The sequence below is a fragment of the Mobula birostris genome, chromosome 11 (genome assembly GCF_030028105.1).
Source record: "Mobula birostris isolate sMobBir1 chromosome 11, sMobBir1.hap1, whole genome shotgun sequence".
Classification (NCBI taxonomy): Eukaryota; Metazoa; Chordata; class Chondrichthyes; order Myliobatiformes; family Myliobatidae; genus Mobula; species Mobula birostris.
The window spans coordinates 38653273-38680888 of record NC_092380.1 but is presented as its reverse complement, the minus strand read 5'-3'; the positions used below and the strand labels follow the sequence as shown (position 1 = coordinate 38680888).

General features: G+C 42.6%; 1 protein-coding gene across 1 annotated transcript in view; it reads left to right on the top strand.

The window, feature by feature from the left end:
- Positions 1-27616, top strand: part of LOC140204663 (mucin-5AC-like) — an 83093-nt gene that overhangs the window by 8806 nt on the left and 46671 nt on the right. The window contains exons 3-11 of the mRNA XM_072271357.1: positions 743-857; positions 4000-4087; positions 4171-4277; positions 6464-6683; positions 6796-6921; positions 19825-19942; positions 20067-20205; positions 24837-24947; positions 25053-25122. Of these exons, the coding sequence (XP_072127458.1) occupies positions 743-857; positions 4000-4087; positions 4171-4277; positions 6464-6683; positions 6796-6921; positions 19825-19942; positions 20067-20205; positions 24837-24947; positions 25053-25122 (1094 nt within the window). The remainder of the gene's footprint in view (positions 1-742; positions 858-3999; positions 4088-4170; positions 4278-6463; positions 6684-6795; positions 6922-19824; positions 19943-20066; positions 20206-24836; positions 24948-25052; positions 25123-27616) is intronic.

Genomic DNA, 27616 nt, shown 5'->3' with positions numbered 1-27616 from the left:
ATAGTTGCATTTCAAGTTTGTTGTCTTCTATGCTCTTGCTCTTTCATTGATCCTGTTTATAGATTTGTTGAGTATGCCTGCAGGAAAAAGAACCTCAGGGTTGTATGTGGTGACATATACGTATTCTGATAATAAATTTTACTTTGAACTTCAGTAGTGATCAAGTGTATTGGGACCCCTGGTGCTGCAGGCTATATGTTGATGATAATTGGACAGAGATTTTTTTCAAACAAACCTGATGATTTCCACAACTATGATTTGAAAGTTGTTTCTTGTTTGTTGCTTTAATATCGTGAGTGCTCACATAATGTCGGCCTTTGGTCGTATATAAACTGCAGTAAGGATAATGGAGGAGAAGTCTCTTGGTAAGAAAAACAGTTGACACTTAGATGTTGCTGGTTGGGAGAACAAGGTTGTGACAAAATGGCTGCATCCAAGCACCACAAGAGTTTATTATGAAACAGAGTCCTTCTTTTATCCTTCTCTAAATCAACAGTCTGGTCCACCCTATATATCAAGAACCCCTTGGGTCTTATCAATGTATCTGGCATGTCCAGATTCAGCCATGTCTTCGCAAAACACCTATCTATCATCAGTGCAGTTATATACCATGACCTGTACATGCACAAACACAGTGGTTCCTATCGGGGAAATTTGGGGCCAGAAGCATAAAATCATTATGCTAGTTAACAAAGAAACTTAAAAACCATGTTGAAAATTGAATTCATTCTTTTTATTGCAGGGTGACACCACCTTTTGCCTATTCTGGGATTATGATTGAGAATGTCAGTAATTACACCCGAATTACAGCAAAGATTGGCTTGATTGTCACTTGGAATGGAGATGATGCCCTAGAGGTACGTGAATCCCAAGTTCAATAAAGCAGCATATAAAGCGTGTTTTACAAGAAATTTTCTGTGTTTCAAGATCCTTACCATCATTAAATGATGGATGTTGGGCTTCCTGATTTTTGTTTTGTTACTTTTTCTTCACTGTTTTTTTTTTACACAGAGTGAATTTGTTTTTTTCATAACTATGTATCTACTGTGATTACTGGACATGTTGTGTCATCCACATTCAGTACCTTGAGAAACATTTTTGTCCATGCAAATACTGTGGCAATGGGATCAGGTCAGAGACTTGCAGTGAGTGACTTCCTTTTGCCAGAATAGTGTAGGTCTGTGGAGACCTAAACTGTGGAACAATGAGTGGGTGATTGATAGGTGCTGTGAGAAAGTATTTGCTAGGAAAGGACATACGTACTTGCCATCTTTTTCTTCAGGTGGTAGAGTATTTCAAATCTGGGAGGAGCCGTAAGACTATACGATATAGCAGCAGATTTAGGCCATTTGGCCCATCAAGTCTGCTCTGCCATCTCATCATGGCTGATTCATTTTCCCTCCCAGCCCCAAACTCCAGCCTTTTCCCCATATTCCTCCTTGCTCTGACTAATCAAGAATCTATCAACATCTGTCTAAAATATACTCAGTGACTTGGCCCCCACAGCAGCCTGTGGCAATGAATTCCACAGATTTACCACTATCTGTGAAAGAAACTCCTCCTCATCTCAGTTCTAAAAGGAAAACCTTTGAGGCTGTATCCTCTAGTCTGAGACATCCCCACCATGGTAAACATCCTCTCCACATCCACTCTATCAAGGCCATTCAACATTCGTTAGGTTTCAATGAGGTCAGCCCTCATTCTTTTGAATTCCAGTGAATACAGGCCTAGAGCCATCAAACGCTTTTCATATGACAAGCCTTTCCATCCCAGAATCATTTTTGTGAACCTCCTCTGAATCCTCTCCAATGTCAACACGTCCTTTCCCAGATAAAAGGCTCTAAACTGCTCACAATTCTCCAAGTGAGGCTTCACCAGTGCTTTATAAAGCATCAACATTACATCCTTAACACAAAATACTCTGCAGATGCTGGGATCAAAGCAACACTCACAACACACTGGAGGAACTCAGCAGGTCGGGCAGCATCCGTGGAAACGTTGAGTCGACGTTTCAGGCCGGAACCCTTCGTCAGGACTGTAGAGGGAAGGGGCAGAGGCTCTATAAAGAAGGTGGGGGAGGGTGGGAAGGAGAAGGCTGGTAGGTTCCAGGTGAAAAACCAGTAAGGGGAAAGATAAAGGGGTGGGGGAGGGGAAGCAGGGAGGTGATAGGCAGGAAAGGTGAAGAAGGAATAGGGAAAAACACAATGGGTAGTAGAAGGAGGCAGAACCATGAGGGAGGTGATAAGCAGCTGGCGGAGGAGGCAGAGTGAAATAGGGATAGAGGAAGGGAGGGGGAGGGAATTACCGGAAGTTGGAGAATTCTATGTTCATACCAAGGGGCTGGAGACTACCTAGACGGTATATGAGGTGTTGCTCCTCCAACCTAGTGAGGCAACACTTCACTTGTGAGTCTGTTGGGGTCATCTACTGCATTCGGTTCTCCCAGTGCGGCCTCTTCTACATCGGTGAAACCTGACTTAGGTTGAGGGACCACTCCGTCGAGCACCTCCGCTCCATCCACCATAACTGACAGGATCTCCCGGTAGCCACCCACTTCAACTCTGCTTCCCATTCCCATTCAGATATGTCCATACATGGCCTCCTCTATTGCCATGATGAGGTTAAACTCTGGTTGGAGGAGTAATTTTCTCTCCACTTATTTCTTCCACCAAAATACATGACCAGACACACCCTGACACTGTATCCAGCTTCCACTTCTTTGCCCCTTTTGTCTGTAGCCTTTCTTCTTCAAAACTATCTGCCCCTCCGACTATATTTGTATCATCCGCAAACTTTGCAACAAAGCCTTCAATTCCATCATCCAAGTTATTGACATATAATGTAAAAAGCAGTCCCAACACAGATCCCTGTAGAACACTGCTACTCACCAGCAATCAACCAGAAAAGGCTCCCTTTATTCCTATTCTTTTCCTCCTGCCAATCAGCAACTGTTTTATCCATGCTAATATCTTTCCTGAAATACTATGGGATCTTGATAAGCAGCCTCATATCAAAGGAAAAGTTTTGAAGAATTAAATCAAATCGGACGGTAGCACTGCACCAACCATACGTTTGTGATGCAGGATTGCGTACTCAAGGCTGGATCTGCATGCCTATCTATAGGGCTATTTGTCTAAGATGATGTCAACCGTAAGGGGAGAATCTTACCTCATGACTTGTAGGCAGTGAAAGGCTATCAGACTCATCAGAACCAGTTTAGTAAAAGCTATGGCTACAAATGCAAGTTAAACACTGAGAAGGCAGAAACAACTAACTTACTTCCTGACACCGAATGTCTTTTCCACCGATTGCAGGGCACAAATCAGGAGAATGATGTAATACTTCTCACTCACCTGGTTGAGTGCAATTCCAATAATTTAAGAGGTTTAGCACCATCAAGGAAAAAACATCTCTCTTAATCAGCCTCATATTCAATGCCCCAAACATTCATTAGTTGGTACACCTTGGCAGTAGGATTCAACATCTATAAATAGAACACGTTATTCATTCTGACTAAGAGAACCTCCCAAACCCACAACCTGTACCATCAACTGTATCAGAACCCCACCACCTGAAAAGTACGTATAGATAGATAGACACTGTATTGATCCCAACGGAAATTACATTGGCACAGTAGCATTACAAGTTACTTCACTTGGAAATACCAACATCACTTGGAAATTTCTTGCTAGTCTTTCATCATTACTGTGCCCTGATCTTGGAACTCCCTCCTGAACAGCGCTGTGAGTACATCTTCACCAGTAAGATTACAGCAATTTAAGGCTCACCACCATCTTATTAATGGCAATTAGGAATGGGTAATAAATGCTTACCTTGCCTTGCCGGTCATGTCCAGATCCAGAAAATGAACAAATAAAGTAATCATGTCTAACTATTCAGCTCTTTTCAAAGCTTTCTTACTGAAAACAATATTTTTAATAACTTACTTGAAATGAGACTGAGAGTACTTTTCTAAAAGCATTCTTTCTTTTGCATTAGCTTGAACTGAGTCAGCAGTTTGTCAATACAACTTGCGGATTATGTGGTGACTTTAATGGCATACGTGATAATGAATTTTTTTCAAATGGTATGTATAATGGATAGCATTTAGTTGTAATTTAGTTAATATTGGATGTATAGCATTTATTCATTGTCCATCATTGATTACAGGCTATCACCTGACTCCTATCCAGTATGGAAATTTGCAAAAACTGAATGGCCCCACAGAACATTGCAAGGATGTGCCATCTGACAGTGCAAAGAATTGTTCAGAATTTGTGAGTGGGTCATTCTCTTTCATTCAACTCCACCTCTTATAGTCAATTTAATTCATGGAAACCTTTCTGTCAATGTTACAACTGATGCTTACAGGTGTAAAAAATGGTTTCTTTCCACTGCAGACAATCCCCATCTGGGAGGATAAATGCCCTACTAGAAAATAGTCCTTATGATGATTTTCTATGATGTTAAACTTTATCATGTGTGTATACATCTAAAAATGCAAGTTGAGAAATAGATTTTACTCATTTTCTTTACATAAATTCCATGAGCACAAATTTTATTCCATAACTGAAATTTTTGATAGTGATTTGTGAATTCTGTAAAGGTGAATTCCCATTACCTGAATGGCCATTATGTGAGTGTCACCTGTAGCATCCTAGAGCAGGCTAAAGCCTCAGATCATTTCTTGGTACTTATGTATCTAGCTATTTATTTAACTAACCATTGATTGATTGATTGATTGAGACACAGGACAGAAAATGCCCTTCGAGCTGAACTGACCAGCAATCCCCGCCTAATCACAGGACAATTTACAGTGACCAATTAACCTGCAACCGATATGCCTTTGGATTGTGGGAAGAAGCCGGAGCACCCAGAGGAAACCCACACGGTGACAAGGAACATGTAAAAGTTCTTACAGACAGTGGCAGGAATTGGAGCCTGGGACGCTGGTGCTGTGCTAGCCACTATGATATCGTGTCGGCTTTTTGTACCAAGAAAGTAAAATTCCATCCCGGCATTTTTTCTCAATAAGTACACTTCTGACCTGATTTCTGTGGATGGAAATAATTCATACAGAGTCTAGAATTTACCTTCAGAACATATTCTCTCTTTATTTCAAGCTGACGTCAACAAGGGAGTCACTCATCCTAAACTGAGTGTTCCTCCAAAGTTTTCATTATTCTTACACTATTTCCAATTTACTTCCCCACCTCTCTCTACCTCTGTCCTGCTTGTATCACGTATGCATAGTGAGGAAGCTCTTTGTAGTGTCAAGCTTCAGCAACTATGTTCCATGTGAGCTGTGTACGGTTCCACTTCTAACTTGTATATACAATGGTAATCCTCCATCCTAGAGTTTCATGAAACAGGCATGAGTTTACTATAGCAACACACATCAAAGTTGCTTGAATATCCAGCATCTGCATAATTCCTGTTGTATGAGTTTACTATAGTTCACATTGGCCTGCAGATTGTGGCTCCACCCACTCAAGTCTGTGACAGATGTTCATTGCCGTATCCTTACCTCGTAGGGCCCTTTTACCTCACTACTGCATGCTCATCGCTCCCTCTCTGTGTGCTGCAGTACAGAACCAATTTCCTATTCTGAATCAGGATTTGCTGGGGCAGTGTGGTTCGAAAGGCCGGGAAAGCCTGTTCTGTTAATGTGGATGTCTCAGGCATTAAGATGTATGTAGGGAGGTAAATTTCCAGGGCTAGATAATGAATATCCAAAATCACCCTGGGAAGCTAGAGGAGAAAATGCGGGACCCTGACCGAGTTATATGCCTCTTCATTAGTGATGGATGAGATTCCAGAAGACTGGAGTTTGCTAATGCTGTGACTTTACTTAGAAAGAGGGCTGCAGAGCAAAACAACGGAACCATAGACCAGTAAGCCTAGCACTTGTGATAGGTAACCTACTGGAGAAGGTTGCAAGAGAAAAGGACTGATTAAGCTGGGCTTTGTGTATGACTGATCATGCCTCAAGAATTTGATTGAACTTTTTGACGAAGTGACCAAAAAGTTTAATGAGGGCAGTAGACATAGCGAATGCCTTGACATTTTACAAATTTCTTGAGAGAAGTAGTTACCAAGCTCATGAATAAGAAACCATTTTACAGGATGATGTACAGAAGATATTGGGGTCCAAGTCCACGGCTCCCTGAAAGTGGCTGTACAAGTTTACAGCATGGCAAAGGTGGTGCTTCATGTTTGCCTTCATTAGTCAAGAACAGAGTTCAAGAGTCAGGAAATTATACTACAGCTTTATAAAACTGATTTGGGTGTATCTGGAGTATTGCATTCTACTCTGGTCACCTCATTACAGATATGGACAGATTAATTTAATTAGGCATCATTAGCTTGATTAATTCAGCATAACATGGTGGGTTGAAGGGCTTGTTTCTATGCTGAATTCTGATTTTCATTCTTATCCCCATTAAATAATTTGCCTTTACAGAAATCTGTATGTGAAAGTATACTCTCAAGGCCAGAGTTTTCTAGCTGCTACAACATACTGGATGTATCATCCTTCATCAAGAGCTGCACACTGGACTTATGCCTATGCACAAATTTGAATAAATCATCATCCTGCCTCTGTGAAACCTTGTCAGAGTTTTCTAGACAGTGTGCCCATGTTGGAGGGAAACCAGCCAACTGGAGAGGGAAAGATTTATGTGGCAAGTACCTTCTAAAGCAATCTCCCCCAATCTATTTGTTTTATTCCTGATGTTCTTCTTTACATATGTAAATGGTGATGAATCTAAAGCAGGTCATTTTCCCTCTCTTTAGAGGAAACATGCCAGCTAAATATGACCTATGAAGAATGCGGGACTTCATGTGCAGATACCTGCTCAAATCCTTACAGGAGTCAGATCTGTGATGACCACTGCATTGATGGCTGCTTCTGCCCTCCTGGTAAGATACCAAACATCAGAAAATATCATGGCTTGTGACTATATTTTCCTGCTCTGATGCAGGCAGAGAGTAAGCTTCATATGACCATATAACATTTTGGTTAAAGGTATCTAGACCATCACACATTCAACAGAAAATGTTTTATTGTTCTGCTTCATGACTTTTAGATGTCCATTGCCAGTATTTTATGGTTTTGTTAGTTTAGCATCACTTGCAGTATCTTATAATTTACCTCTATTACTGCGGCACTGATGTGGGATGTGCTGATCACTGAACCAAAGAGACAAAATCTAAGCTCTATATCCCTCCTGTGAAGAGCTTTAGGACATCTTTTAATAACTTGCGGGTCTGCACAACTGGAAGCTGTTGCTATTGATTAGCAGTAGGATTGTTACAAATTAATTACAGCTCGAAGCACTGCACTGCAAGTAAAAGTTAGGAATTAAAGCAAAAAGTGAACTCAGCAGACCAGGCATAATCTGTGGAAGCAGGGTGACTGTCAACATGACAGCATAGGGCCCTGTATCAGGACTGAGAGAGTAGTGCAGATAACCAGTATAAAGACGTGAGTGGGAGGGAAAGCAAGCACTAGTAGGTGATAGGTGGATCCAGTGGTGGAGAGTGATTGGTAGATGGAGTCAGGTAAGGGATGAAAGAGTGGAAGTAGTGACAGAGTCTGTGAAGTGAGGGTGAAGGCAGGTAATGTGAAAGGAAGATGGTGAATGGAACTACCTAGGGGAGGGGAAGAGGCAGACAGGAAAAGTCAGGGATGGGTTAACGGGACCCAATTGGAGGAGTGTGCGAGCGACAAGTAGATAGTGTAGTGGAGAAGGGACATGAATTTGTTAAGTGTTTTGGGAGTGGGTGGGGGGTTGGAAGGAAGGGTGTGTGCATGTCTGTGTCCGAGCATGCCTGAGTATGTATATGTGTGTGTATATATATATATATATATATATACACACACACACCCCTACATAGATTTATATAATCACCTATGTACATGTAGTTATTTAGAGAATTTTTCAGTTATTATGATGAAATTGCTGTGCTTCCGTATTTTTTGTAAACTTCTTACTTTTTAGTAGCAGGTGTCATGCCCCCTGAATCTAGCTATTGTGTAGGTTAATTATTGTCATTGCAGTTTGCTATTATCTGTGGTTTTGTATGAGATGACTATGACTACCTTTATAGACTGGATTTACAGCTGTAACCAACATTCTTGACTTCCAAAGATTCATTTGGAACACAGATTACAATAATTTGACCACGAATCAATGGTAGATACTGAAAATCTGAAATAAAATTAGAAATTGCTGCCTGTACAGGTGAGTAGGTCACAGCAGAGGATAGACTGGCCATGGAGCAGTGATAGAACTGCAGAGAAGGCATCACTTTCTTAATTGTAAGAGGTTTTACTGATTTACATAAGCAAACTTGCCTTTGGTTCTGAAAAACTCAGCAGAAGCATGCTTGAACTTTTATTAGCAAATCCAGAAGAATCTCACTGCAATGAAATTAGCCCATAAGAGGTAAATATCAGTAAAGGCCTAGCACTGATGAGTAGACTACCATTAATTGTTTTGGTAAAGCTTTAAGCCAGTAACTTGAACATGGAACACAAAACAGCATGGTATAGGAACAGGCCCTTTGGCCCATGATAGTACACTCAGCTAATTAAGCTATTGACACTGAATTCAACAAATCCCTTCTGCCTGCACAAGGTGCATATCCCTCCATACGCTGCATAATTCTCTACTCATTGGTGACAACACAGATTGCCATCTTGTGTGGTGGGTAACACACACAGCCAACACACTTTTCGTCCCTCTTCCCTCCGGGAGAAGGCTCAGGAGCTTGAAGACTCGTACGGCCAGATTTGGGAACAGCTTCTTTCCAACTGTGATAAGACTGCTGAACGGATCCTGACCCAGATCTGTGCCGTATCCTCCAAATATCCGGACCTGCCTCTCGGTTTTTTTGCACTACCTTACTTAGCAAAGACGAGTGGAAAGCCGAAGGATTGGGAAACTTCTAAAGAGCAACAAAAGGTAACTAAAAAGGTAATATGCGGAGAAAAAAATGAGGTACAAAGGTAAACTAGCCAAGAATATAAAGAAGGATAGTAAAAGCTTCTTTAGGTATGTGAAAAGGAAAAAAATAGTTAAGACCAAAATTGGGCCCTTGAAGACAGAAGCGGGTGAATTTATTATGGGGAGCAAGGAAATGGCAGATGAGTTGAACAGCAACTTTGGATCTGTCTTCACTAGGGAAGACACAAACAATCTCCCAGATGTAATAGTGGCCAAAGGACCTAAGGTAATGGATGAATTGAAGGAAATTTATATTAGAAAGGAAATATATTAGAAAGGCAAGACAAAGGAGCAGAAGTCGGCCATTCGGCCCATCGAGTCTGCTCCGCCATTTTATCCTGAGCTGATCCATTCTCCCATTTAGTCCCACTCCCCTGCCTTTTCACCATAACCTTTGATGCCCTGGCTACTCAGATACCTATCAATCTCTGCCTTAAATACACCCAGTGACTTGGCCTGCACTGCTGCCCGTGGCAACAAATTCCATAGATTCACCACCCTCTGGCTAAAAAAAATTTCTTCGCACTTCTGTTCTGAATGGACGCCCTTCAATCCTTAAGTCATGCCCTCTCGTACTAGACTCCCCCATCATGGGAAACAACTTTGCCACATTCACTCTGTCCATGCCTTTCAACATTGAAAATGTTTCTATAAGGTCTCCCCTCTTTCTTCGAAACTCCAAGGAATACAGTCCAAGAACGGACAAATGCCCCTCATGTGTTAACCCTCTCATTCCCAGAATTATTCTAGTGACTCTTCTCTGTACCCTCTCCAACGTCAGCACATCCTTTCTTAAATATGGAGACCAAAACTGCCCACAGTACTCCAAGTGAGGTCTCGCCAGTGCCTTACAGAGCCTCAACATCACATCCCTGCTCCTGTACTCTATTCCTCTAGAAATGAATGCCAACATTGCATTCCCTTTTTTCACTACCGACTCAACCTGGAGGTTAACCTTAAGGGTATCCTGTACAAGGACTCCCAAGTCCCGTTGCATCCCAGAACTTTGAATTCTTTCCCCATTTAAATAATAGTCTGCCCATTTATTACTTCTGCCAAAGTGCATAACCATATACTTTCCAACATTGTACTTCATTTGCCACTTCTTTGCCCATTCTTCCAATCTATCCAAGTCTCTCTGCAGACTCTCCGTTTCCTCAGCAGTACCGGCCCCTCCACCTATCTTCATATCGTCAGCAAACATAGCCACAAAGCCATCTATTCCATAATCCAAATTGTTGATGTACAATGTAAAAAGAAGCGGCCCCCAACACGGACCCCTGTGGAAAACCACTGGTAACCGGCAGCCAATCAGAATAGGATCCCTTTATTCCCACTCTCTGTTTCCTGCCAATCAACCAACGCTCTATCCACGTATGTAACTTTCCCATAATTCCATGCGCTCTTATCTTCTTAAGTAGCCTCATATGTGGCACCTTGTCAAAGGCCTTCTGAAAATCCAAATATACAACATCCACTGCATCTCCCTTGTCTAGCCTACTGGTAATTTCCTCAAAAAAATTGTAATAGGTTACAATCCGGAACCATGCCAGAATCTATCGACTTTTGAAAGATCATCACTAATGCCTCAGCAATCTCCACAGCTACTTCCTTCAGAACACGTGGGTCCATTCCATCTGGTCCGGGTGATTTATCTACCTTTAGACTATTCAGCTTCCTGAGTACTTTCTCTGTCGTAATTGTGACTGCGCACACTTCTCTTCCCTGCCACTCTTGAGTGTCCGGTATACTGCTGATGTCTTCCTCAGTGAAGACTGATACAAAATACTTGTTCAGTTCCTCTGCCATCTCCTTATCTCCCATTACAATTTCTCCAGCATCATTTTCTATTGGTCCAATATCTACTCTCACCTGTCTTTTACTCTTTATATACTTTAAAAAGCTTTTAGTATCCCCTTTGATATTATTTGCTAGCTTCCTTTCATAGTTAATCTTTTCTCTCTTAATGACCTTCTTAGTTTCCTTTTGTAAGGTTTTTAAAACTTCCCAATCCTCTGTCTTCCCACTAATTTTTGCTTCCTTGTATGCCCTCTCCTTTGCTTTAACTCTGGCTTTGACTTCTCTTGTCAACCATGGTTGCATCCTTTTTCCATTCAAAAATTTCTTCTTTTCTGGAATATACCTGTCTTGCACCTTCCTCACTTCTTGCATAAACTCCAGCCACTGCTGCTCTGCGGTCTTTCCTGCCAGTGTCCCTTTCCAGTCAAGTTTGGCCAGTTCCTCTCTCATGCCACTGTAATTTCCTTTACTCCACTGAAATACTGACACATCAGATTTCGGCTTCTCTTTTTCAAATGTCACAATGAACTCAATCATGTTATGATCACTGTCTCCTAAGGGTTCCTTCACCTCAATCTTTCTAATCACCTCCGGTTCATTACACAATACCCAATCCAGTACAGCGATCCCCTAGTGGGCTCAACAACAAGCTGTTCTAAAAAGCCATCTCGCAGACATTCTACAAATTCTCTCTCTTGAGATCCAGTGCCGACCTGATTTTCCCAATCCACTCGCATGTTAAAATCCCCCACAATTATCATAACACTGCCCTTCTGACAAGCCTTTTCTATTTCCTGTTGTAATTTGTAGCCCACATCCTTGCAGCTGTTTGGAGGCCTATAAATAACTGCCATCAGGGTCCTTTTACCCTTGCAATTTCTTAACTCAACCCATAAAGATTCTGCACCTTCTGATCCTATATCACCTCTTTCTAATGATTTAATATCATTTCTTACCAATAAAGCCACGCCTCCCCCTCTGCCTACATTCCTATCCTTCTGATACACCATGTATCCTTGGATTTTCAGCTCCCAGAGACATGCATCCTTTAGCCAGGTCTCAGTGATGGCCACAATATCATACCTGCCGATCTGTAGCTGTACAACAAGATCATCCACCTTATTCCTTATGTTGCGTGCATTTAAGTATGACACCTGAAGACCAGTATTTGGTACAGAAAATGGTATTGGATAGGCTGTTGGGTCTGAAGGCTGATAAGTCCCCAGGACCTGATGGTCTACATTCCAGGGTACTTAAGGAGGTGGCTTTAGAAATCGTGGACGCATTGGTAATCATTTTCCAATGTTCTATAGATTCAGGATCAGTTCCTGTGGATTGGAGGGTGGCTAATGTTGTCCCTCTCTTCAAGAAGGGAGGAAGAGAGAAAACAGGGAATTATAGACCGGTTAGCCTGACGTCGGTGGTGGGAAAGATGCTGGAGTCAATTATAAAAGATGAAATTACGACACATCTGGATAGTAGTAACAGGATTGGTCTGAGTCAGCATGGATTTACAAAGGGGAAATCGTGTTTGACTAATCTTTTGGAATTTTTTGAGGATGTAACTATGAAAATGGACAAGGGAGAGCCAGTGGATGTAGTGTACCTGGACTTTCAGAAAGCCTTTGATAAAGTCCCACATAGGAGATTAGTGGGCAAAATTAGGGCACATGGTATTGGGGGCAGAGTACTGACATGGATTGAAAATTGGCTGGCTGACAGGAAACAAAGAGTAGTGATTAACGGGTCCCTTTCAGAATGGCAGGCGGTGACCAGTGGGGTACCGCAGGGTTCAGTGCTGGGACCGCAGCTGTTTACAATATATATTATTGATTTAGATGAGGGAATTAAAAGTAACTTTAGCAAATTTGCTGATGACACAAAACAGGGTGGCAGTGTGAAATGTGAGGAGGATGTTATGAGAATGCAGGGTGACTTTGACAGGCTGGGTGAGTGGGCAGATGCATGGCAGATACAGTTTAATGTGGATAAGTGTGAGGTTATCCACTTTGGTGATAAGAACGGGAAGGCAGATTATTATCTAAATGGAGTCAAGTTAGGAAAAGGGGAAGCACAACGAGATCTAGGTGTTCTTGTACATCAGTCACTGAAAGCAAGCATGCAAGTACAGCAGGCAGTGAAGAAAGCTAATGGCATGCTGGCCTTCATAACAAGGGGAATTGAGTATAAGAGCAAAGAGGTCCTTCTGCAGCTCTACAGGGCCCTGGTGAGACCACACCTGGAGTACTGTGTGCAGTTTTGGTCTCCAAATTTGAGGAAGGACATTCTTGCTATTGAGGGAGTGCAGCGTAGGTTCACAAGGTTAATTCCTGGGATGGCGGGATTGTCATATATCAAAAGGTTGTAGCGACTGGGCTTGTATACTCTAGAATTTAGAAGGCTGAGAGGGGATCTTATTGAAACATATAAGATTATTAAGGGATTTGCCATGCTGCAGGCAGGAAGCATGTTCCTGCTGACGGGTGAGTCCAGAACCAAAGGCCACAGTTTAAGAATTAGGGGAAGGACATTTAGAACGGAGTTGAGGAAAAACTTTTTCACCCAGGGAGTGGTGGATATATGGAATGCTCTGCCCCAGAAGGCTGTGGAGGCCAAGTCTTTGGATGCTTTCAAAAAAGAAATGGATAGAGCTCTTAAAGATAGCGGAATCAAAGGTTATGGGGATAAGGCAGGAACTGGATACTGATTGTGGATGATCAGCCATGATCACAGTGAATGGCGGCGCTGGCTTGAGGGGCCAAATGGCCTACTCCTGCACCTATTGTCTATTGTCTATTTCCATTTTCTATTTTCTATTTATGATATATAATTTAAATTTTTAATATTTACTATCGATTTGTACTCCAGGGAGTGGGAAGCGCAGAATCAAATATCGTTGTGATGATTGTACGTTCTAGTATCAATTGTTCAGCGACAATAAAGTATAAAGTATGTAGCATAAGCCCCTTTCTGGAGAGGGCAGCAAGTAATGAAACCTGTTCAACTTGACTCATCAATATTTTCACACTGTATACATCATTACAAAACAAACTGGGTGTTAGAAATCCAAAATAAAAAGACAGAAGGTTTTGGATGCTCAACGAGTCAGGCAATATCAGTAAACGTAAACAGTGTTTCAGCTCAATCACCTTTCAATGGAACTGGGGATACGTAAAGATAAAATTGCAAGTTTTCACAAATAAACCAAAGTGAGACATTTTATGTTTAATGAAACCAGTAACACACTTTATTGAATTCCAAAACCTAAACACAAAAGCGCACCAAAAATCCTACTGCAACAACGTCATCACATCAGACCTGTCTCTTAGGATGAGCAGGTTTCATTACTCGCAGAAAGGGGTTTATGCTTCACACCCACAACACTGGATGGCAATCTGTGTTGTCAATGAGTAGAGAGAATTATGTCAAGCCAGTGTGAATTATGTACATTTCTCCCAGTTGTCTTACGCTACACAGTACCCCCCCCACCCCAGAATTCACTAAAACTGGCATTGTGAACCCATCTGGAGGTCTGATGAGCTGCCCAGCTTGGGTCCTGTGTTTCATGGGTACCTCTGCCTCATCCAGAGGTGTGTTGGCATGCTCATGGTCATCTTGTGATGCTGGGGGCAAGGCAGTGGAATATTCCAAATCTTAGGCCAGTTTAAGGTAACCTACCAAAATATGTTCAGATTTACCCCTCTTATCTATAATAGAAATCTTTTCTCCTCATTCCAAAATGCATAACAGGCCATTATAAGGGGGCCTAAGGGGATGTTGGTTCCAACAGGAACCCAAGAGTGCTGGTATGCCATGCTGGGAGGTAGGAATAGGTGAAAAGGAATTAAATTTACTGAGGAGGGTGGAATGCTGTTGAGAGGCTGACCAGGCGATCATGGTGTCAGGACTGAAATCACCTGGCGCTTTTAACACCTGCCCGTATACCAACTCAGCCAAGGATGACTGCAGATCCTCTTTTGGAGCTGTTCTGAGCCCCAGCAGGACCCAAGGGAGACGATCACACCAAAACTCATTGGTCAGGGAAGCTCTCAGAGCATCCTTTAAGGTGCAGTGTAACCACTCACATAGGCCATTGGACTGTCGGTGATAAGCTATGGTGTGATGTAGCCTAACACCAAGGTTCTGGGCCATCACAGCTCAGAGGTCTGATAGGAATTGGGTCAGAGGAAATGCCAAACCGAGCAACCCAGGTGCTGATGAACGCTTGAGCCACAATTGCGGCCGTCATTGTTGCTAGAGGGATGACCTCTGGCCACCTGCTGGTATGGGCCACCAAGGTAAGAAGGTGCGTGAATCCCCGTGGGGGGGGGGGTGGGCGCAGAAGGAGGCTCAACAAGCTCCACTTTGACATGGTCAAACTGTGGATCAGGGACCTCAAAAGGTGCCTTTAGCACTTGAACATGATGGTTAATTTTTGCCCACTGGCACTCTACACAGGCTGCAGTGCAATCCCACATGTTCTTTCTGAAACCTTGCCAAACAAACTTCAGTACAACCAAGCCTTGGTGAAGCCTTCCCACCCATATGTTAGGGACCATATATGGAATTGAAAGCAGTCTGTCTCCAGTTTGCGGACATGATGGGGCAAGGGTGACCAGTTGAGAGATCACACAGCGGCAAGCCAACCTTAAGGTCCTCGACCTTAAGGTCAGCCAACTGCAGGCACATGACTGCTGTTGGTAAGTCAGAACCTCTGGGTCAATTGCTTGGTCAGCTACCATGCCAGCAGAGTCAACCCTAATGTTTACGGCCTCAACAGATGCCCGTGAAAGACAATAAGCCATGGCATATTATGTTGTATATCTGTTGTGAACTCAGATATGTAGGCTAGTTGGTGTTGCTGCTGTGCAGATCAAGAGTCTGATATTTTGGTTTTCATGTGCACGAGGGATTTGTGGTCAGCAAACACAGTGAAATGACAAGCAACTGGAAGGAAACAAAAGTGGCGGACAGGTGGATAGAGACCAAGTAGTTCATAGTCAAACGCACTGTACTTCCTTTCATGAGGATGGAGCTGGCAGCTGAAGGCGGCAAATGGCTGCCACACGCCTCTGAGGCGTCAGTAGTAATGGCTATCGGTGCATTGGGGAGTGGGTGCAACAGTAGGATTGTGTTACAAAAAGCACATTTCATCAGATACCCTGGTCATGCCTGCTGACCTTCAAGCAAGTGATTAGGGGTATTGCCTTTAAACGCATTATATAGGGGGAGCATAAGTTCAGCAGCTCACAGAATGAAGCGGTAACAGAAATTCACCATGACTAAAAACTCCTGTGATTTTTCAGTAGTGCAGGGTGGTGGGAAATCCATAACAGTGGCTACTTTCGATGGGAGGGGTTTTGCACCTTCTGCAGAGATGCAATGGCTAAGGAAGTCAATGGTTGACAACCCAAGCTGTCATTTAGCAGGGTTAATAATCAATTTTATTAACCTTGGCTTAAGGGCTCGAAAAGTGTACAGAGATGAAATATGTGCTCAGATTTGGACACACTGGTGACAAGTATGTCATCCAAGTAAACAAAATGAAAATCTAAGTCTTTTAATATAGAGCCCATCAGCCATCAGAAAGCCTATGCTGCACTTTTCCATCCAAACAGCGTGCACGGAAACACAGAGGCCAAATGGGGTTATCACAGCCATTTTAGGAATGTCCTTCAGGCATACGGGTACTTGATGGCAGCCCCCTAACTAGATTGACTTTGGAAAAACTTAACTAACTGGCTGAATGAGCCAAAATGTCTTGGATGTGTGGGATTGGGTAATGATTGGGGATGGTGGCCTCATTAAGCCGTCAGTAATCACCACATGGGCGGCAACGACCACTGGACTAAGGGACCATATGGACGGGGTGAAGCCCAGGGGCTATTTGACCAGCATACAATGCCAAGTCTTTCCACCTTGGCAAAACTTGGACTTTGCGGTTGCCAGGTTCTCCGGGTCCAGGCTACATGCGCCAGTATAGACCGGTGGGCCAGTTGTGGTAATGTGGTGCTTGACTCCATGTTTTGTGACCGTTGTGGAGAATGAGGGCTTGGTGAGGTTTGGGAATTTGCTAAGCAGTCGACTAAACTCAGATGCAGTCGTGTATGCACTTGACGGAGGGAGTTGTTGAGGAGATGCAGGGTAATAACCCAAAGTCCTTGACATCCACAAGCCAGCAGTTCTTAAGATCGACCAACAGGCACACAGGAAATCTGCACCGAGCAGAGGTTTAGCCACTTTAGCCAGGACGAAGTCCCATGTGTAATGTCACCCACTGAAGCAGAGCATCACCCATCCTGTTCCACAAGTCTGTATCAGCCTCCAGTGAGGTTTTGTTGCTCTTTACCTTCTCATCAATAGATGATGCCGGCAGCACAATCACTTGAGCACCCACATTACACAAGAAGCGTCGCCCTGAAAGGGTGTCCATAATGTACAACAGACGTCTGATGTCCCAATGTGCTTGCACTGTTGAAGCTGGAAGGCGGTCGGTACTTCCTAGTGTTCGTACCAAAGCAAGCGTAGCAAAAACACAGGCCCGGCATCGTCTGTTCTGTAGCCCCAGGCATCCTTACATTGGAGGCTTTGCTGACCGGGTTTATTGAGGCAGAGAAAACAGTTGGAATGATGCACCACTGCCTGGCTGAGAGTAGACTATCAGCCATTTTAGCAAGCTCCATATAGTCCTTCACAGGTGCATTAGTGAGAGCTATGCAAACTTCATCAGCCATTCGCTGCATGAAGAGTTCTTTAAAAATAAAACAAGAATGGTGATTTCCCAGGAGAGACAGCAGGAAAGACCATTAGCTCTGAAGGCCTAGCATCGCTGAGATCAGGTAAGGGCAGCAACTGTTTACCGCACTCAGACTCCAATAGTTCAAAAGTTTGAAAAAATTGAGTTTTCCGTGATGGTATTTATCGTGTTCAGGCAGCTGTTCAAGCAGACTTTCCACTCTCACAGACATGAAATTGTTGAGCAATGCTACCACATAGTAGAATTTGGTGCTGTTGGCAGACATTTCTTGCAGATCAGCTTGTACGAACCATGCGATGGCATTTTGTACCAAAACTCCGGCAGTTTGAAAGCAACTGTTGGCAAACATGTTTAATAACTCAAATTGTCCCAGAGCATTGGGGTCACCAATGTAAGTTTTCGCAAATAAACAGAAGTGAGGTGTTTTAAGTTTAATAAACTCATAAAATATTTTATTGAACTCCAAAACCCAAACACGAAAGTGTGCTAAAATATTTACATAACATTATGTCAGACCAGCCTCTTAAAGCGTAGCTACGAATTATGTACATTTCTCCCAATTACGTTAGCCTACAAAATATGTTGTAAGTTGCAGAGGAAGGGAAAAGGGGAGAAGAGAACAAAAGGAAATCACCGTATCTGTGACAAGATGGAAGGCAGGTCACAAAGAATTATAAAATAACGATTGTGCATGCAGAATCGCAGTTTTGTTACGAGGAGGCATTTAGAAGTATACCCACATGAAGGTGGAGTGATGATGGAATCTTCCGAATGAATACCATTGAATTTGTCTGTATTACCTTTATCTTTTATCCAAGGCTGTAAGAAATCACACACGATGGACATGCCTACACTGCTCTATACAGAACTTTCAGGAAGGCTTCAATGTCCTGCTTCACAATTGGATACAACTGATGGAGGAGAAGGTGTTTGTGAAGAGTCAAAGGACAGGAGCTTCAAGAACATTAGCAACTCCCTCGTCAATCCATTTTCTTCCTGATTATTTATTTATTATTTCCTTCCCTTCAAAATAAAGGCATAGTGTATCTCTCCTGTGGTCTACACTAACTGACAAACTCACAGTTTGAGAGCTCCAACCACTGGCTAGAGGAAGTGGCAGTGAGTGTGGACAACTTTGAACAACATTTGCCTTGTCAGCTCTAGATCGAACATTCGATGCTCGCTGTGAGCTGAAAATGAGTTGTCAGACACCTCCTGCTAACACCACAGTGCCACTGCTAACCACACAAGCCTGGCTTTAAAGACAGTGCAACTATATTTCTGCCATTGCCACCTTGAGATTTGTGACCAGCTTGAGAGCAGCAGTACTGTGCTCCCTCCTGGTGAGAACAAAGTGTGGTCCTGTTGGAATCTCTCTGTTCCTGGCAACGTCTACTGCAGGTGTCAACAAACAGACCCCTTGCTGAGATTCCTGAGAGTTCATTGAGCCACAGAGATCTCAGCTGGCCTCTTACTCTGTCTCAGTGGAAGCAACTGACATTAGATTCCCTGGCATTTCACTTTTAAAGATGGAGAAAAGGAGATGTTGAGGTAGCAAGATGGAAAGATAAGTATAAAGATGCTGGAAATCTAAGCAACAGACACAAAATGCTGCAGGAACTCAGCAGGCCTAGCAGCATCTATGGAAAAGGGTACAGTCGACATTTTGGGCCAAAACCCTTCAGCAGGTCTGGAGAAAAGAAGATGAGGAGTAGAGTTAGAAGGTGGTGAGAGAGGAAGGAGAAACAAGGTGATAAGTGAAACCGGGAGAGGGAGGGGTGAAGTAGAGAGCTGGGAAGTTGATTGGTGAGAGATACACGATTGTAGAAGGGGGAATCTAATAGGAGAGGACAGGTGGTATGGAAGAAAAAAAGGGGAGGAGGAAAGGTTGGTGATGGGCAGGCAAAGAGATAAGATGAGAGAGGGAAAAGGGGATGAGGAATGGTAAGGGGGGGGCATTACCGAAAGTTTGAGAAATGGACATTCATGCCATCAGGTTGGAGGCTACCCAGATAGGTGTTCTTCCTCAAACCCGAGTGTGGCCTTGTCACAACAGTCAAGGAGGCCACGGATAGACATTTCAGAATGGGAATAGGAAGTGGAATTAAAATTAATTATAAAGGGGCATTATACTTGAAATTATGTTATAAAGTTGAATACAACATTAACCGGCATAATGTGGCATTAATGCTAATTGAACAATACTGGACAATATTTAAATCTATGCAAGTCTAACTTCAATTTTTTTAAATTTAGGTACTGTTTTGGATGATATCTCCAACGGTGGATGCATTGCAAGGGAGCAGTGTCCTTGTACCTACAATGGATTGTCCTATGCAACTGGAAAGTCTTATTCCACTAAGTGCAGTAAATGGTAATAAATCTTTAACTTGACCTTTGCTAAACAGTATATTTTCAGTTCTGTCTTTTCCAGTTGTTATATCTTTATCTTCATTTATGAAAAGAACGTTTCTAACATTGTCTTTTCAACCTGTTAGTATTTGCAATGGAGGGCAATGGTCCTGTACTGATCTATCCTGCCCTGGCATCTGTTCCGTTGAAGGAGGTTCTCACATTAACACATTTGATGAAAACCATTACATATTCCATGGAAGGTGCTATTATGTTCTTGCTAAGGTAAGAACTTTAGTGACTTGGTAACTATTGAAATGGAGGTTCAATAACTTTACACCAACAGAGTTGTTGTTTTATTACTGGCTGTACGAGATGTTAGAGAGAGTTGTTCTTTGTAGCTTAGCTTTGTCCTTAGTGCAGTATTCAAATTCTAACAGCATTTTTCAGTGTTAATGTATCGGCAAATCATATTCATAAAACGCTGATGACATAAATCGCTTCCTTGCCATATTCATTGTATACACAAGTGCAATGAAATGAAAATCTAGCTAGCAATTATAATACCAGAGGGCGCATTGAAATGCAGAGTGAAAAGTTGTTGGTTGATGACTGTTAAGATTCGTTTAGCGGGTATAGATTCTCTCCAGAGAAAAGGTGGTACCTGAGACTGTGTTACTAACCAGCTCATTTGTGCCAATGTGTCGACTATTTTCCTTGAAACACTATCAGGGTCATGGCTCTGTGCGACAGTAGACAAAAGGAATCAACCAGTTCTGCATGTTGGATAATTATAAGAATCAACTGAACATAAAGACCATAAGACATTGGAGCAGAATCAAGCCATTCAGCCCATCGAGTCTTCTGTGCCATTCCATCATAGCTGAAACCTGATCCCTCTTAACTCCAAACACCTGCTTTCTCACCTTACCTTTTGATGCCCTGACCAATTGGTAAACGATCAATGCCAGCCTTAAATATATTTTTTTGTGATATCACTGGAGGAACATTGTATCATTTTTTTAATGCATGCATTTCTAAATGAAAATAAACGAGGACTGAGTGTCCTCATAATCTAATCTAATGCACTGCAGTCGGTGGGAAAGCATTCCAGAGATTCACTACTCTGGCTAAAAAATGCTCTTCCTTATTTCTGTTCTAAAGGGTTGCCCCTCAATTTTGAGGCTGTGTCCTCCAGTTATGGACGCCACCACCATAGGAAAACATCCTCTCCACATCCATCCTATTTAGACCTTTCAACGTTCGATAGGTTTCAATGAGATCCCCCCCACATTGTACTAAATTCCAGTGAGTACAGGCCCAAAGCTGCCAAACACTCCTCATATGTTAACCCCTTTACTCCTGGAATCATCCTTGCGAACATCCTCTGTCCAGTGACAATACATCCTTTCTGAGATATGGGGCTGAAAACTGTTGACAATACTCCAAGTGTGACCTGACTAGTGTCTTATAAGGGCTCAACATTATCTCCTTCCAATATTCTATTCCCCGTCAAATAAATGCCAATGTTGCACTTCCTTTCTTTACCGCAGAGTTAACCTGTAAATTAACCTTTTAGGAGCCTTGCATGAGGACTCCTAAGACCCTCTGCACCTCTGATGTTTGAACTTTCTCCCCATTTAGATAATAGTTCGCACTATTATTCCTTCTACCAAAATGCGTCATCATACATTTCCCACTGTATTCCATCTGCCACTTTTTGCCCAGTTTTCCAATTTGTCTAAGTCCTGTTGCAAATTGCATTGCTTCCTCAGCACTACCTAAACCTCCACCTATCTCCGTATCATCTGTAAACTTTGCCACAAAGCCATAATTTCCATTATCTAAATCATTTAAAAATAATGTGAAAAGCAGCAGTCCCAATACTGAGCCCTGAGGAACACCACTCATCACTGGCAGCCAGAAAAGACCATCAGAAAAGACTACCTTAGTTCCCACTTGCTGCCTCCTGTCAACTATTCCTCTATCCATGCCAGTGGATTATCAGCACCCAATTGCCCACCATTGAGAACATCTACCATAAACGCTGCCTGAGCAGGGCGAAAAGCATTATCAAGAATGCATCTCACTCTAACCATGGACTTTTTATTCTCCTCCCATCTGGTAGGCTCTACAGGAACCTCTGCTCCCGCACCAGCAGGCACAGGAAGAGCTTCTTTCCTGAGGCTGTGACCCTGCTGAACCTCACATCACAGCGATAAGCAGTATTGCACCCATATTGCACTGTCTCAGTACTTTTATATTTGTGTGCTGTAGCACTTACTTTTTTTTCACAGTTATTTTGAAAATAACACTATTCTTTGCATTTCTGATCAGATGCTAACTGCATTTCATTGGCTTTGTATCTGTACTTGGCACAATGACAATAAGGTTGAATCTAATCTAATCTAATATTTCCTGTAACACCATAGGGTTTTATCTTGTTGCAGTTCATGTGTGGCACCTTATCAAATGCCTTCTGTAAATTCAAGTAAATGACATCCACTGCCTCTTCTTTGTCCATCCTGCTTGTTATTTCCTCAAAGAACTCTAACAGGTTTGTCAAGCAAGATTTCCCTTTACAGAAACCATGCTGACTTTGACTTATTTTATCATTAGTCTCCAAGTACTACGAAACCTCATCCTTAATAATGGATTCAGACACTTTCCCAAACACTGAGGTTAGGCTAACTGGCCTATAATTTCCTTTGTTTGCCTTCCTCCCTTCCTAAAGAATGGAATGTCATTTGCAAACTTCCTGTCCTCCGGGGACGATGCCAGAATCAAGTGATTCCTGAAAGATCATAACCAATGCGTCCATTATCTCTTCACCAGCATCTCTCAGAACTTTGGGATGTAGTCCATCTGCCCCAGGTGACTTAGCCACCTTAAGACCTTTCAGTCTGCCTGGCACTTTTTGCTTTGTAATAGCAATGGCACTCACTCCTGCTCCCTGACACTCATGGACCTCTGGCACAATACTAGTGTCTTCCATAGTGAAGACTGATGCAAAGTACTCATTAAGTTCATCTGCTATTTCTTTGCCCACTATTACTACCTCACCAGCATCATTTTCCAGTGGTCCAATATCAACTCTCATCTCTCTTTTACTGTTTATATAGCTGAAAAAAACTTCTGGTATCCTGCTATATATTATTGGCTACTTTGCCCTCATATTTAATCTTTATTCTTGTTGTAGCTTTTTTAGTTGCCTTTTGTTGGATTTTAAAAGCTTCTCAATCATTCAACTTCCCACTCACTTTCGCTACCTTATATGCCCTTTCCTTGGCTTTTATGCAGTCCTTAACTTCCCTTGTCAGCCATGGTTGCCTATCCCTGCCATTGAGAACAACTTCTTCTGTGGGACATATCTATCCTGCGCCTTGTGAATTCTTCCCAGAAACTTCAGCCATCTCTGCTCTGCAGTCATCCCCGCCAGTATCCTCCTCCAATCCACCTGGGCAAGCTACTCTCTCATGCCTCTGTAATTCCCTTTATTCCTTTGCGATTCTGATACATGTGAGTTATGCTTCTCCCTCTCATATTGTAGTATGAATTCAATCATATTACGATCACTGCCTCTTTAGCATTCCTTTACATTAAGCTCCCTCTTAAAATCTGGCTTACTACACTGCACATAATCTAAGGTAGCATTTCCCCGAGTAGGCTCAAGCACAAGCTGCTGTAAAAAGCCATCTTGTAGGCATTCAACGAATTCCTTCTGTCGTGATTCAACACCAACCGGATTGTCCCAATTCCCTTGCATATTGAAGTCCCCCACTATAATTGTGACTTTCCCCTTATTACATATGTAAGGGGGTTTCTTTTTTTATATGTCACTGCGTAGTATAATTAAAATGGCTTCTTTGTTATGTTATAATTGAAAGGGCTTCTTTGTTATGTTAACTGCTGAGAAAGTCCTCCCACTAGCAGTTTGTTTGGATCACGTTACTGATAAGACAGATGTTACGAACCAATTGGGATAGTTGTTATGCTTTTGGTGTGTCTGAAGATATTGTATGTGCGGGGTTTTGGGGGAGAAGGCGGGAGAGAGAGACAGAGGATGGACCAGGTGCTGTGAGTCCACTAACGGGGTCAGACCCCGAGTGGGGCGTTCAGTGAGGAGAGGAGACGGAGACGGACTCGTGTGGAGCATCTGGTCGACCACCGTTGTTGGTCCCAGGTGGCCGGTCGAGGTGGTCCGAGGAGTCGCAGGGTGAAAAGAAGGGTCCTGAGCTCCAACTGTTTGTGCACAAAGAGATTGAACTTTGATAAGTGTGGCACCTTTGAGTTTCTTTTTATATTTTATTATGTATTAATTATATAGTTCCAGTAATATCTATAAACTGTAAATCATTTAATCGTATCTGGTGTATTGGCTGTTATTTGGGTGGGATGGGTTACATCACACAGCATCTACACAAACTGATTACCCAGTTTGGCGGGGCCGAGGGCTGTTTCCCTAGACAACAGTGAGCCAAGCGGCCCTGAGGCTGGCCCGAGGGCTACACGTGTGTTTTCCAGCTCCCTTTGCAATCTCAACCCCACATCTTGGCTACTATTTGGAAGTCTATATATGATTCCCATAATGGTTTTTTCACCCTTGCAGTTTCTTAGCTCTGCCCACAAAGGTTCAATATTCTCTGATCCTGTGTCATTTCTTTCTAAAGATGTAATTCCTTCTCTTGCCAACAGAGCCACACCACCGCCTATACCTTTCTGCCTGACCTTTTGATACAAAGTATATCCTTTGATGTTAAACTCCCAACTCTGGCCTTTCAGTCACGACTCAGTGATGCCCACAACATCATATTGACCAATCTCTAATTGTGCCACGAGTTCATCCACATTATTCCGAATGCCTTGCAGGTTATTTACTGGTGTCAAGATCTTATTCTTCTAATATTTTACCTCAGGACTGCAAAAATACAATGTTCACTGTTTTGGGAGAACTGCAGACATGTGGTATAACAGAATCTGAGACTTGTCTAAAGTCAGTGGTACTGACTGCTCATGGATCTCAAACAGTAAGTGAATATCACCTTGCATTCTCACAGATTAGTGATTTTGAGAAAGATGAACCATAATATGTAAAATGACATATTTAGTAAGTTTTGTTTTTTGTCCCACAGATTATCTCCACTAACCCCAGTGGCAGTGTTTTTGTCAATGGAATCTTAACTCTGTTGCCTGCAACCACTGGTAAGCATTAGTGTAGAGCTGAAAGAAATAAACATTTGTGTAAAAATTATAACTAGAGAAATTAATAGAACTAAAAATTCAATAAATCCTTGGATCTGATCGTAGTTTTGAGGAGGAATTGTCTGTGAGGATTGTCAAAATTCTAACCATTCTCAAACATCTCCTACAAGTTTCATGGTAATGAATAGGACCTCATTCTTTAAGAAATTGGCGGGGGTTGGGGGAAGAGAGAGAAAACACAGGAATGTGACTTGGAAATGCTAACAGAACACTGAGAAAATAATAATAAAATCGGACAGAGTCAGTACTTGATGTATTAGTGGGCTTAAAGGTGAATACTTCCCAGGGTTGAATGAAATTTATCCCAGGCTGCTGTAGGAGACAGGGAAACAGATTGTTGGCGTTTTAATTGGGATTTTTAAATCCTCACTGTGAATTTCCTGAAAACAGACTCAACAGGAACAGGCTCAAATGTAGCCCCCTTTGCAAGAAGGGCAGTAGGGACACCCTGGTAATTACTGACCTGTGAGCCTAACATCCCAGGATAAAATGCTGAGGGAGAGGATTAATTATCACTTGAAATGACAGGATCTAACCAGAGACAGGCAAAATAACTATGTCAAGGGTAATCCAACTGAATTGTTTGAGCAAGTAACAACATGTTTGTATTAATGAGGGCTCTTCAGTAGATGTGGTTTACATGGATTTCAGTAAGGTCCCACATAGACAATTGCTCCAATAAGATACAGGGCGATTTAGCAAATAAGATCCAAACTTGGCTCAGCAATGAGAGAGAGATGGTGATGGTATACAGTTTTGTGATGGGTTCCATGTGGATCAGTGCTGGGACCCTCGTTTATACAGGAATTATTAGATGTAGATATGCATGATCAGTAGTTCACAGATGACAAAAATTGGTGGAGCCTAATGATACAATAAGTCAAAGTCAGCATGGTTTCTGTAAAGGAAAATCTTGGCTGATAAATCTGTTAGGAGTTCTTTGAGGAAGTAACAAGCAGGGTGGACAAAGGTGAGGCAGTGGATATCATTTACTTGGATTTTCAGAAGGCGGCTGATAAGGTGCCACACATGAGGCTGCTTTACAAAATAAAACCCTATGGCATTACAGGAAAGGTACGGGCATGGATAGTGGAATGGCAGGAGTGGGAATAAAAAGGGCCTTTTCTGGATGGCTGCCAGTGACTAAGTGGTATTCCTCAGGAGTCAGTATTGGGATCACTACTCTTCACATTGTTTGTCAGTGATTTGGATAACGGAATTGATGGCTTTGTGGCAAAGTTTGCAAATGATACAAAGATAGGTGAAGGGGATAGGTAGTGCTGAGGAAGCAACGCGATTGCAGCAGGACTTAGACAAATTGGAAGAATGGGCAAAGAAGTGACAGATAGAATACAGTGTTGGGAAATGTATGATAATGCATTTTGTTAAATGGAACAATAGTGCAGACTATTATCAAAATAGTAAAAAAAATTCAAGCAGAGGTGCAGAAGGACTTAGGAGTCTTCGTGCAAGACTCCCAGAAAGTTGAGTCTGTGGTAAAGAAGACAAATACAATGTTGGCATTTATTTCAAGGGGAATAGAATATAAAAGCAAGGAGATAATGCTGAGCTTTTATAAGACTATAGTCAGGCCACACTTGGAGTATTGTCAACAGTTTTCAGTCCCATATCTCAGAAAGGATGTGCTGTCATTGGTCAGAGTCCAGAGGAGGTTCATGAGGATGATTCCAGAAGTGAAGGGGTTAACATAAGAGGAGCGCTTGGCGGCTTTGGTCCTGTACTCACCGGAATGCAGAAGAATGCAGGGGAATCTCACTGAAACTACTGAATTTTGAAAGGAGTAGTTAGGGTAGATGTGGAGAGGATGTTTCCTATGGTGGGGGTATTCAGAACTAGTCCATAATGACAGATGAGGAAGCTTGTTAACTCAACAACCATTTTATTGTGATTAACACAAAACAGACCGGGCACCATGACCCAGAGAGTGAACCCATCCAGTCTCATACAGACCAGGGAGGTGACCTGGTTACAGTTAGGGTGCCCCACAAATACACAAGTGAATAACTGTATAACCCAAGCTAAAATGTAACAATAAATGACCTGGAACTTCCCACCATAATCCCACAAATGTATGTTAACTCAAGAACAATAAACAGTGCTGGTCATTAGAAATGCAGGGGCAGGCTGTAGAAGATGCCTCTCCCCAACCTCCACCCCCCAGAGCGTCACACTGCCCCTGAGTGGTGTGCCGTTCTCGGCAACCCCAGAGTCCATAACAAAATCCAAAAGTCTCAGTAGGTGTTGCCGCAGCGGCCTGGGGCGCTGGGGGGGGGGGGAGGGGGCCCGGTTGCTGGCGACCCCTCCAGGGGAGGCACTGTTTGTGTGAGGCAAGAGAACAGGCAAGGCACACGGGTGTCACTTCCTTCCTTCAGCCTCACTGGAGTTAGTGGTGGCAAGTGCTGACACGGTGCCA